Genomic DNA, 12,727 nt, shown 5'->3' with positions numbered 1-12,727 from the left:
GCCAGGATGGATGCTCTGGTCTCCCTCATTTTCCTACTTCCCTGCTCCCCTGCCTACAGACAGCTCTCCTGGGGGATGTATATTCCCACCCCGCTGTGCTCTCCTTCCAAGAAACCAAGCAGCTCTTGGGAGACCCAAGACCCAGTTCTTCTATTTCTATGTGGACTCTGAGCAAAGAAGACAGGTGGCTCTGAAGTGTGTGGGCTCTGGTGGCTCGCCATTCAAATGCCAATAAAGAGGCCAGGCTGGTGGAAAGGAAAGTTTGCTTTAATTCAGGGCAGACATCTGTCCAAAGGCAGATTGCCCGCTACCCCCAACAGGCAGGAGCTTTTATAGACATACAGAAACAGCACAGTCATCTCTAACAGTCATCTTCAAATTGGTCATCAGTGATCTGACCAGTGTGATCTTGGTTGTTTTGGGTATGGTTAATCTTCAGTTTTAAGGTCCATTTGTTCCCATTTCTTTGGGGCCAATTCTCAGAACTGTGGCAGCTCCTGTCCTGGGTATAGTCTGGTCATCATGTAGTCAACTTCTCCACCTGGTGTTCTGGTATCTATAATACAGCTCACAGCATATAGCTCAAAATATTGTCTATAGCCCTTGAGAAAGAACTAAAGCTCCTTGACTATGCTTAATGACTACATTAGTATTATTTGGTCTCCTTTGCTTGTTTTCCTTTGTTTTCACATGTTCTCATTTCTCTGATTAAACTTATTCTTTGACTGAAGTTTTCCACAGACAAAAGGCAGGCAGAGGACATGGAAGGGGGAGGGGGCGGTCAAAGACCATTTGGGTCCTACTGTTTCATGGGAACTTCAGAGCCACCTGTCTTCTTGGTTCAGAGTCCACGTGGTATAGTTCTTCTGTGTATTCTTGTGTGAGTGCAAAGTTGCTTCAGTTGTGTCCGACTCTTTATGACCCTATGGACTGTAGCCTGCCAGGCTCCTCTGTCCATCAGATTCTCCAGGCTAGAATACTGGAGTGGATTGCTATGCTCTCTGCCACGGGATCTTCCAGACCCAGGGATCAAACCTGCATCTCTTATATCTCCTGCATTGGCAGGCAGGTTCTTTTCCACTAGTTGCCACCTTTTAATCTCTTCTGCTTCTGTTAGGTCCTTACCGTTTCTGTCCTTTATTGTGCCCATCTTTGCATGAAATGTTCCTTTGGTATCTCCAATTTTCTTGGAGATCTCTATCCTTCCCATTCTGTTATTTTCCTCTATTTCCCTGCAAGAAAAGATAAGAAAGCCTTCTTAACAGAACAACACAAGGAAATAGGATTGCCATATTTAGCAAATGAAAATACAAGACAATATAATGTCCTGTATGCACAATTAAATAAGGCAATATTGGGGATATACTAAAAACTCACCAGAAATTAAAGCTTAATTGGTTGTCCTGTATTTTGTCTGGCAACCCCAGAACAGAATAAGCTGATAATAAATATTAACTTTCATCATGAACAGAGAGATTTATTTTCAATTCATATTACCAGGAAGGGTGTCTCTTCCTGCTAAATACAACCTTTACTTTGAAAACAATCTCAGACCTCAAAAGAGCACTGGCAAGCCTGGGTCCTGGGGAGATGACCACAAAACATCTCAGGGCTTCTTCAAAGCCAAGCTCATTTACCTTCTCCACGCTTTTTTCCTTGTCTCTGCCCTGGGTGGTTTCCACCTTCTTGGGGATGTACACATGTGAGATCTGGCCTGCAGTGCCTGGAGGGGAGGGATTTTCTCCATCTCCAGCCACCTCCCCAGCATCCAGCCCAGAGAGAGACTCACAGGTCCTTCTTCAGTGCTGGTGAACTTAAGTTCAAAAGCACCACGTGCAAGGGGAGGGAAGATTTGCGATCCTGTTTCATTTTTACAAACCTACATTTCACGTGGGGGAACAACAGTTTCTCTAAATTCCTGGAAACTGCTGCAGTGGGGTGGAATTCTAGTGCCTGGAGATTTAAGGCAGATCTTGGGCTACATTTTTGGTTCCAAGGCAGCTCCAAAATCACTGCAGATGGTGACTGCAGCCATGAAATTAAAAGAAACTTGTTCCTTGGAAGAAAAGTTATGACCAACCTAGATAGCATATTAAAAAGCAGAGACATTACTTTGCCAACAAAGGTCCATCTAGTCAAGGCTATGGTTTTTTCCAGTAGTCATGTATGGATGTGATTGTTGGACTATAAAGAAAGCTGAGCGACGAAGAATTGATGCTTTTCAACTGTGGTGTTGGAGAAGACTCTTGCGAGTCCCTTGGACTGCAAGATCCCACCAATCTATCCTAAAGGAAATCAGTCCTGAATATTCATTGGAAGGACTGATGCTGAAGCTGAAACTCCAATACCTTGGCCACCTGATACAAAGAACTGACTTATTTGCAAAGATCCTGATGCTGGGAAAGATTGAAGGCAGAAGGAGAAGGGGACCACAGAGGATGAGATGGTTGGATGGCATCACCGACTCAATGGACATGAGTTTGAGTAAACTCCAGGAGTTCGCGATGGACAGGGAGGCCTGGCGTGCTGCAGTCCATGGGGTCGCAGAGTCGACACGACAGCGCAACTGAACAGAACTGAACTGAAGGCGGCTCCTCTGGAATGGGAATAACGACGCCCATCTATTTCCATTCACACCACACTGCAATCTCTTGCCAGTTTATTTTCCAGCCTGATTGGGCTTATCCGCAGGGCCAGGCACAATATTTGTGGAAATGAGCCAATGGGAAACTGTGGAAAGGAGGTCGGGTAACTTGGCTCTGCAGCGCAACATCCGCAGCCGTCACCGCTCCGCGACTCCCAACTTCACTTCGGAAGCCTGTAAGCTTCGGAGCGTAGCCTCCCAGGCTCCGCCTTTCCTCCCAGGATGCTCCGCACAGGTCGCGCCCCGTGATTGGCTGCTCTGCTTCACGTGGTGCCAGGCTGGCGGCGGTGGTTGCCGGGGCGACGGCTGGAGACGTGGAGGCCGGGCCAGGTAGGCGCGTGCGTCCGCTACGGAAGAACAGGTAAGTGCGTCCTCCCCGCCCCGACATGGCCGGGCGATCTCAGAGCCCGCCGTCCCCGGGCGGGGAGGAGTAATGATGGGCCCGAGGGCCGCGGCTCTGCTGAGCCCTCTTCCCAGAGGAAGACCCCGATGCGCCAACTCAGCAGCCGCAGCCGGATGCCCCGACTTTTCGCTTGCTGTCCTGGACTTTTTTTCTGGCGCGGGCCTGAGGCGGCTGCTCGGACATCCCGAGGACAGTCCAGCTGCTTGCCACAAGTAGTCCCCGATCTTTGCTCCAATGAGCCGGACAAAGAGGGCCCCAGGTCGTCCAGTTGGGTAGTGGCGTCACGAGAGGGTGGCCTGGGGCTTTTAGATCCATCTCTTCCGTTACCCATCAGCCAACCTCTCTCCCCAGGCACCTAGGTTAAGTCCAGATTTGTTCCAATCTAAGCAAAAACAGGATGCTTGCTATGCAAATTCCTCCTCCAGACAAATGCCTTAGTCTTATCTTTATTCAACTAGCTCGTAGGCCCTAAATCCTTATCTATAGAAATTCCGAAGCTGCCACTGCAACCCTCAAAAGTGACTGAAGAAATTTTCTCTAGTTTTTGCATAAAGTAAAGCTGTGGTTCTCAAACTTGGAACGTGCATAAAAGTCATCGGGAGAGATTGTTTAGTTTCTGGACATGTTCAGTAAGATCAGAGTGATGCTAAGAATTTTCATTTGCACAAGCATCCCAGGGGATTCTAATTCAGATGGTCCAAACTTTGGGGTAATACTGTGTAGTGGTTAATATCAGTGTGGATTTAAATTTCCACTTTGTCACTTATTAGTTGAGTTCTAGGAAACACCTCAACCTCCCTGGGCCTCAGTTGCCTCGTCTGTAAAAGGAGAATATAAATAATATTCATCATTCAGGTTTATTGTGAAAATTAAATGTGAAGTATTTTGCACATTGCCTGGCATCTGATAGGTCCTCAGTAAGTGAGCCTATTATGATATAAAGGTGTACAGAAAATTCTCTACTTTTTAAGAATGTCAGGGTAATAGAACACCCAACGATGCCTCATGTTCACTGAGAGGTGATCATAACAGAATCTTATTCAGATGATGGTCGTGAAGAACTCTGACAAAGTGATGTTTATTAAGCACAGAGGTCAGCCAGGTGAAGAAAGAGAGGGGAAAAATGTTGCAGGCAGAGAGAACAATATGCGCAAAGGCCCTGAGGTAGGAAGAAGCTTGATTCCCCCCCTTCTAAGCAACCTCACATATTCACCCATTCTGGGGATTAGGACACAGGCAACTTTGGGGGCCATTATTCTGCCCACTACAGCTACCTTTTTTTTAAAGTGATAATTTATGTATTTTTGGTTCTGCTGGGTCTTCATTGCTGCGCAGGCTTTTCTCTGGTTGAGGAAGCAAGAGCTTCTCTTTGTTGGGATACTCAGGCTTCTCATTTTGGCGGCTTCTCTCATTGCACAGGCTCTGGGCACGCGGGCCTCAGCAGTTGCAGCCCTCAGGCTTGGTATTTGCAGCCTCTAGAGTGCAGGGTGCACGGGCTTCAGCACTTGTGGCTCGTGGGCTTAGTTGTTCCGTGGGGCGTGTGGAATCTTCCCAGATGAGATGGAACCTGTGTCCCCTATGTTGGCGGGTGGATACTTATCCATTGTACCACCAAGGAAGTCCCCTACAGCTCTCTTTTGTTAATTCACAGATGATTGAAATGAAAGCCTTTGTTTTATGTTTTTGCCTTGCAGAGATTTTTGCTGTGAGAATTAACAGTATCTGTTCAATATGGTAGACGTTCTGGCTCATGAATCAGAATTACTTGGACTAGTGAAAGAGGTATGTTTCACAAAACACAGATCACAGAGAAAGAGATCTTGAAAACTTGTGATGCTTGTATTTTACAATGCAACAAATTCTTTAATGCCTTGTAATGTTTATATCATTACATTACTGTTATCTATTTTCTATTTTATAATGTTCAGTGTGTTCATAATAAGCTGAAATCTTAAAGCTGCTTTTTAGACTTTCTTTAAAGAAAGTTATACAAGCAATACATGCTTGTGGTAAAAGATTCAAACAGTATAGAAGTGTAAACAGTGAATTCTCCTGCTCTGCTCCTGTAGTGACCATTATTAATGGCTTAGTATATTACATTTCTAGACTTTTTTTCTTTGAGTATTCAAAATATATTCACATAACTATGTAGTTTATTTTACAAAATTTAATGACACTATGCACACTGTTCTGCAGCTTACCTTTTAAAATTTTTATTTATTTTTAATTGATTAATAATTGCTTTACAATATTGGTTTGATTTCTGTCATATATTATTATGAATTAATCATAGATGTCCCCTCCCTCTTGAATTTCTCTCCCTGTAGCTTGCCTTTTATCTGTCAACAGTCATACAGTATAAACATCTTCCTATGTTCTGCCTCAGATTTCTGAATACTGTAGAGTATTTCATTGAGTGGCTGTGTCATCATCTAGTTAACTTGTTGCCTATTAATGGACCTTTATGTGCCCTACACTGAAAGTTTTTGAAGGATAGGCCTAAGCCTTATGCTTTTTGATATTCTCTACAGCTTTTAGCCGGCTTCCCAGGTGATTCTGCAGTAAAAAATCCACTTGCCAATCAGGAGACATGGGTCCAATCCCTGGGTCGGGAAGATCCCCTTGAAAAGGAAATACCAACCCACTCCAGTATTCTTACCTGGGAAATCCCATGGACAAAGGAGCCTGGCAGGCTACAGTCCATGGGGTCACAAAGAATCAGACACCACTTAGCGACTAAACAACAATAGCTACTTTAATCCGGGGTCTGGCATAGAGTTGATGCTAAAGAAATGGTTGCTGCTGTTTTGGTGTGTGACTGGAGTGTCCATCAGGCATGTAGTCACACTGAGGGATATGGCCCTGGAACAGGAATGAGACATCCACCCTAGAGATGCAGCTTTGAAATTTGGTGTGATCATGAATGAATTTCAGAGGCATCGCAGCAGAGGGCGGTGGACAGGGCCCGGAGAAATAGCCAGAGTGAGAGGAGGTGGAAACAGAGAAGTGTGACTGACACAGACTGAGGAGATGGGCAGAGAAGTGGAGAGCAGCAGCAGTAGTCTGTGACACTGCCATAAAGCTCTGTGTGTGTGTGCATGTGTGTACGCTCAGTCCTGTCTGACTCTTTGCCACCCCATGGACTGTAGCCAGGCTCTTCTGTCCATGACGTTTAAAGACGAAGGGTGATCCTTAGTGCCCTACTTGAAGATCACAGATGGTGTTTCCCAGGTTTAATGACTTACCTTTCTTCTTAGGGACAGGCATTATTTCTAATCCCTGTTGCAGGTAACAAATTCCCAGTGACCTACTAGACCCAAAGCCATCAAGCCTTCTGCCAATCACTTTTGCTTTTTTCAGGCTGCTGCACATATTCTTTTCTTTTCTTTCTTTTCATTTTATTTTCTATTAATAATTATACTGAATCTTACAACTCACATTTTCCTTCTAAAAGCACATTTATTTTATGTAAATGAACATTTTCTCCTCTGATCACAAGATGGCAGAATAGAAGGATGTATGCTCATCTTCTCCTGTGAGAAACTAACCACTGAACAGCCATCAACAGGAGAATGTTGGATCCCACCAAAAAAAGACACCCAATGTCCAAGGACAAAGGAGAAGTCCTAACAAGATGGTAGGAGGGCTGAAATCACATTTAGGATCAAATCCCATACCCTCCAGAGCCACTTGAAAGGCTCAAACAAAACAAAACTTTTATACAGTCAGCAAAAACAAGACTGGGGGCTGACTGTGGCTCAGATCATGAACTCCTTATTACAAAATTCAGACTTAAATTGAAGAAAGTAGGGAAAACCACTATCCCATTCAGGTATGACCTAAATCAAATTCCTTACGATTATACAGTGGAAACAATAAATAGATTCAAGGTATTAGATCTAATAGACAGAGTGCCTGAAGAACTATGGATGGAGGTTAGTGACATTGTACAGGAGGTGCTGATCAAAACCATCCCCAAGAAGAAGAAATGCAGAAAGGCAAAATGGTTGTCTGAGGAGGCTTTACACATCACTGAGAAAAGAAGAGAAGTGAAAGGGAAAGGAGAAAAGGAAAGATATACCCATCTGAATGCAGAGTTTCAAAAAATAGCAAGGAGAGATAAGAAAGCCTTCCCTAAGTGATCAATGCAAAGAAATAGAGGAAAACAATAGAATGAGAAAGACTAGAGATCTCTTCAAGAAAATTAGAAATACCAAGGGAACATTTCATGCAAAGATGGGCTCAATAAAGGACAGAAATGGTATGGACCTAACAGAAGCAGAAGATATTAAGAAGAGGTGGCAAGAATACACAGAAGAACTGTACAAAAAAGATCTTCATGACTCAGATAACCACGAGTGCGTGATCACTCACCTAGAGCCAGACATCCTGGAGTGTGATGTCAGGTGGGCCTTAGGAAGCATCACTACAAACAAAGCTAGTGGAAGTGATGGAATTCCAGTTGACCTATTCCACATCCTAAAAGATGATGCTATGAAAGTGCGCTCAATATGCCAGCAAATTTGGAAAACTCAGCAGTGGCCACAGGACTGGAAAAGGTCAGTTTTCATTCCAATCCCAAAGAAAGGCAATGCCAAAGAATGCTCAAACTACCACACAGTTGCACTCATCTAACATGCTAGTAAAGTAATGCTCAAAATCCTTCAAGCTAGTCTTCAACAGTACGTGAACCGAGAACTTCCAGATGTTGAAGCTGGATTTAGAAAAGGCAGAGGAACCAGAGATCAAGTTGCCAAAAGCCATTGGATCATAGAAAAAACAAGAGAATTCCAGAACATTTACTTCTGCTTCACTGACTACACTAAAGCCTTTGATTGTGTGGATCACAACAAACTGGAAAATTCTTTAAGAGATGGGAATACCAGACCACCTGCCTCTTGAGAAATCTGTATGCAGGTCAAGAAGCAACAATTAGAACCGGACATGGAACAACGGACTGGTTCCAAATTGGGAAAGGAGTACATCAAGGTTGTATACTGTCACCCTGCTTATTTAACTTATATGCAAAGTACATCATGAGAAATGCCAGGCCGGATGAAGCACAAGCTGGAATCAAGATTGCCAGGAGAAATATCAATAACTTCAGATATGCAGATGACACCACTCATGGCAGAAAGCAAAGAGGAATTGAAGAGCCTCTTGATGAAAGTGAAAGAGGAGAGTGAAAAAGCTGGTTTAAAACTCAACATTCAAAAAACGAAGATCATGGCATCTGGTCCCATCACTTCATGGCAAATAGATGGGGAAACAATGGAAACAGTGAGAGACTTCATTTTCTTGGTCTCCAAAATCACTGCAGATGGTGCCTGCAGCCATGAAAGTAAAAGACTCTTGCTCCTTGTAAGAAAAACTATGTCAAACCTAGACAGCATATTAAAAAGCAGACATTAATTTACCAACAAAGGTCTGTCTAGTCAAAGCTATGGTTTTTTCAGTAGTCATGTATGGATGTGAGAGTTAGACCATAAAGAAAGCTGAGCACCAAAGAATTGATGCTTCTGAACTGTGTTGTTGGAGAAAACTTTTGAGAGTCCCTTAGACTAGAAGGAGATTAAACCAGTCAATCTAAGGAAATCAGCCCCAAATATTCATTGGAGGGACTGATGCTGAAGCTGAAGCTCCAATACTTTGGCCACCTGATTCGAAGAACTGACTCATTGGTAACGACCCTGATGCTGGGAAAATTGAAGGCAGGAGGAGAAGGGAACGACAGAAGATGAGATGGTTGGACAGCATCACCGACTCGATGGACATGAGTTTGAGCAAGCTCTGGGAGTTAAAGATGGACAAGGAGGCCTGGCATGCTGCACTCTGTGGGGTCTCAAAGAGTCAGACACGACTGAGTGACTGAACTGAACTGAAATGAACATTTTCTATGATACTGTCTTTCTAGGCCTTTAGTATGGATATCAATAAGTAAATTCCTGATCCCACATTACTTCTCCAAAGATGACAGTTAATTAATCCCATTATATATTTGTGATAATATTGAGCTGGTACAATTACATCAAAGACAGTCACTTTGTTGATGTTAGAACAGAAATGTATGCTCATTTATGCTTTTTTTTTTTTACAGTATTTAGATTTTGCTGAATTTGAAGACACCTTGAAAACATTTTTGAAAGAATGCAAAATAAAAGGAAAACCATTATCTAAATCTACCTGTGGCTCTTTAAGGGACCCCAAATCACTGAAATTCCAGGTAACATTTTACTTTTTTGATTTTCGTATATAATCAAGATGCTCCCAACTTCTAAAATACGTCACCATCAGAAAATGTTGGAATCATTTCTGGGGACCTGGGCAGAGCAACTTGTTAGACTGTGCCAATGTTTATGGATAAACAGGTGATATCATCTTCAAATCTCTGGAGAGATTTCACGTCCTTTCTTGACTGACCTAGAAAATGAATGGCAACACAAGGTTTTTCCATACATATTTCTTGGTAGGAAGAAGAAACCACGCAATACTTAGAAACAGAGACAAATGTGATCCCCACCCTGAGGAAATTTAGGTTATTAATTCTAAGTACTGGGGACACTATGGTGAACAAAATAAAACAAAATATCAGCCCTCAGGGTGCTTGCCATCTAGTTTGGGGAGGTTGGAGGGGGCAAGAGCCATATACAGGGCAGCACCCTGTCAAAGGAAATCCTGGGTGGCTGGGAGCCCCTGGCGGTGGGCTGCAGAAGGCAGATATCAACTCTTAGGATCAGGAAGGACCTTGAAAGTCTTCATTTCAAGGGCTTCCCTGGTGGTCCAGTGGTTAAGACTCTGTGCTCCCAATACAAGGGGCATTGGTTCGATCCTTCGTCAGGGGACTAAGATCCCACGTGTGCGGCCAAAAGCAAAAAGTCCTCATTTCAGTCATTTGATTCTGCATCCCGTTCAAAGGTAAGGAACTGGTTCACCTCGAGTACGACCCGTGACAAGAGAACATACCATTTCCTGAGGCAGCTTGTTTCAGCTTTGCCTGATAATATTTTTATTTTTTGGAATTAACAAATTTTATTCTCTTATAACTCTCTTGTTCATTTTCCTAAACACTACAAGGAGTGAGGCTAAGTCAGTATTAAACAAATCAGAATTTGTAATGGTAACCCATAAAACATGATTTGATTATTTTAATAAATTTGATTCAGTATACATACTTCCAAGAAAAATCAGAGACTGGGTTTGAGAGTCCCACCGAGTTGCTGACTCCTCCATGACCTGGCATGGGGTACCAAGGAGCAGGGACACCATTGGCATGGCCCAGGGAGTTGGAGTGGGGCTGTGCCCCTGCCCAGCACCCCTCCAGGCCTTGGGCATCTGGGTGCCGAGCCTGCACCACTTCAGACACAGGCTCCTCTGTCAGTCCTGCACTGGGCAGCCTGAGGCTTCCTCCCAACCCCAGAGCAAACTTCAGAACAGGAGAAGAGACTCTGGTCATCATTAGACATACAAATAGAGGCTACTTAACTTGAAAGGTCTTGAAACTTTCTGATTGTGAGAAGCCTGTCTTTTCTGCCCATTCAATAAACAGCTGTGTCCTGCCTTTATAGATTTTCCAAATGAAAATACCTGGAGCGGTGGCTTAGTGATACTTGCCAAGCGTCACTGGCCCTCAGTAGACAAAATTTCCTTAATTACAGTTCTGTAAGAACCTGTGTGTATGGGTGATTATTGCTGCTAAGTCGCTCCAGTCATGTCCGACTCTGTGCAACCCCATAGACGGCAGCCCACCAGGCTCCCCCATCCCTGGGATTCTCCAAGCAAGAACACTGGAGTGGGTTGCCATTTCCTTCTCCAGTGCATGAAAGTGAAAAGTGAAAGTGAAGTCACTCAGTCGTGTCCGACCCTCAGCGACCTCATGGACTACAGCCTTCCAGGCTCCTCCGTCCATGGGGATTTTCCAGGCAAGAGTACTGGAGTGGGGTGCCATTGGTGATGTGTAAATTTTCTGATTGGAATTCTGGCTGAGATCACACTTTACATTCGAGAAGTTAATATTTTGTGACCCCATGAGTTATCACACTGGATTGTTCTATTTGTTGTTGTCACTAAGCTGTGTCTGACTCCATGGACTGCAGCACACCAGGCTCCTCTGTCCTCCACTATCTCCTGGAGTGTGCTCAAATTCATGTCCATTGAGTCGGATTGCTTTATGTGTAGATATTATTTTAAATTCAGGGGTCATTTTTTAAAATTTTTATTTATTTTTTAATTTCTCTTGGAGGATAATTACTTTACAATATTGTGATGGGTTTTGCCATACATCATTTGTGAGTCGGCAATAGGCATACGTGTGTCCCCTCCATCCTAAAACCCCTCCCACCTCTCTCTGCACCCCACCCCTCCAGGTTGTCACAGAACACCAGCTTCGGGTGCCCTGTGCAGGGACCGTTTCCAGGTTCAGAATATGATTCATAAATTGGGAGTGTCATGGCACAGCAAAGGTTTGTGGTCCCAGGTCTACAAATGCAGAGTCTAGAATAAACTGTAGATGGGCCATGTGATGCATAGGCATACTTTGCCAAACCATGTTAAGAAAACACTTGACCCAGGCTTTAAGACACCCTCAAGAGTCTGTACACAGTCCCTGGACCTCGCGGGAGAGTCCTCCCCTGGGTGGTCCTCAGAGCTTGCTCAGAGCTCAGCAGACTTGAGCCTGGGGGGGGGCCCAGGAGCAGTCAGGCTCCAGCAGCACGTCCCTCTCACCTTTGTATTAGGAAGTGACAAGAACATGGGACCCTCTGGCCAGGTCCCCCCAAAGAGGCCATTTTGAAGAGGTAGAATTTCACTGTGGGGCTTATTTTGAAAACTTCTGAGTTTCTTTCCAGTGTAAGCCAGTCCCTTCCCGAGTGAGGTAATATTCAGAGACCATTGTTCTCGGTCACGTGACACAGAGAACATTTTTGTAGGTTCGTGTCGGAAGACTCCTTATCAGAGAATGTTTCTGACTTAAGGAAAACCAAACACAGCAACCCTGTTCTCTGTAGGTTTCTATCTTATGTTAAAAAGCTCGATTGTAAACAAATAGAATATGTTACCTTAAAAAAAATTTACAGAAAAAAATTTAAGTAAAACTATTAAAAGCATAAAAGACCAGTGACCCAATAATGGTGGTAAGTAATGGTGGTGAAGGATGGGGGAACTGGAGATTCTACAGAAAATCTGAAAAAATAATCAGAAAACTCTGAAAAAAGTTTCTGCAGTTGAGCCCAAAACGGAGGTCTGCGTATTGTGGGCGTTTGGTCCAAAAAGGAAAACACTGCAGGAAGCTCTCTTGATCCTGAAGGCATGCATGCGTGCTCAGCAGTGTCCCACTCTTTTCGACCCCGTGGACTGAAGCCCACCATGCTCCTCTGTCCATGGGGTTTTCCAGGCAAGAATACTGGAGTGGGTTGCCATTTCCTCCTCCAGGGGATCCTCCCGACCCAGGGATCGAACTGGCATGTCTTGCATCTCCTGCATCGGCAAGCAGATTCTTTTACCGCTGAACCACCTTGCCTACATCTGTAAAGTCACACAGCAGGTGTTGGTGGTGGGTCAGTTATCACTCCTCCTGTGAGACAGGTGATGTGCTGCCACCTGCTTTCTCCAGAGTTCTATGTCTCAACCACCGCATGGTGAGTCGGGCCATGGGTTCTGCCCCACACTGTCAGGCTGGCGCAACC

At 44.3% G+C, this 12,727-nt stretch overlaps 1 protein-coding gene across 1 annotated transcript in view; it reads left to right on the top strand.

The window, feature by feature from the left end:
* Positions 1–2,907: 2,907 nt before the first annotated feature.
* The window catches only part of ARMC9 (armadillo repeat containing 9), a 93,571-nt gene continuing 83,751 nt past the window's right edge, over positions 2,908–12,727 (top strand). Inside the window, exons 1-3 of the mRNA XM_040229374.1 lie at positions 2,908–3,005; positions 4,742–4,829; positions 9,145–9,270. Coding sequence (XP_040085308.1) covers positions 4,779–4,829; positions 9,145–9,270 — 177 coding nt within the window. The 5' untranslated portion in view covers positions 2,908–3,005; positions 4,742–4,778. The remainder of the gene's footprint in view (positions 3,006–4,741; positions 4,830–9,144; positions 9,271–12,727) is intronic.

This window comes from Oryx dammah, unplaced genomic scaffold (genome assembly GCF_014754425.2).
Source record: "Oryx dammah isolate SB20612 unplaced genomic scaffold, SCBI_Odam_1.1 HiC_scaffold_27, whole genome shotgun sequence".
NCBI lineage: Eukaryota > Metazoa > Chordata > Mammalia > Artiodactyla > Bovidae > Oryx > Oryx dammah.
The sequence above is the reverse complement of the archived record's forward strand: the minus strand, read 5'-3'. Positions and strand labels throughout refer to the sequence as shown.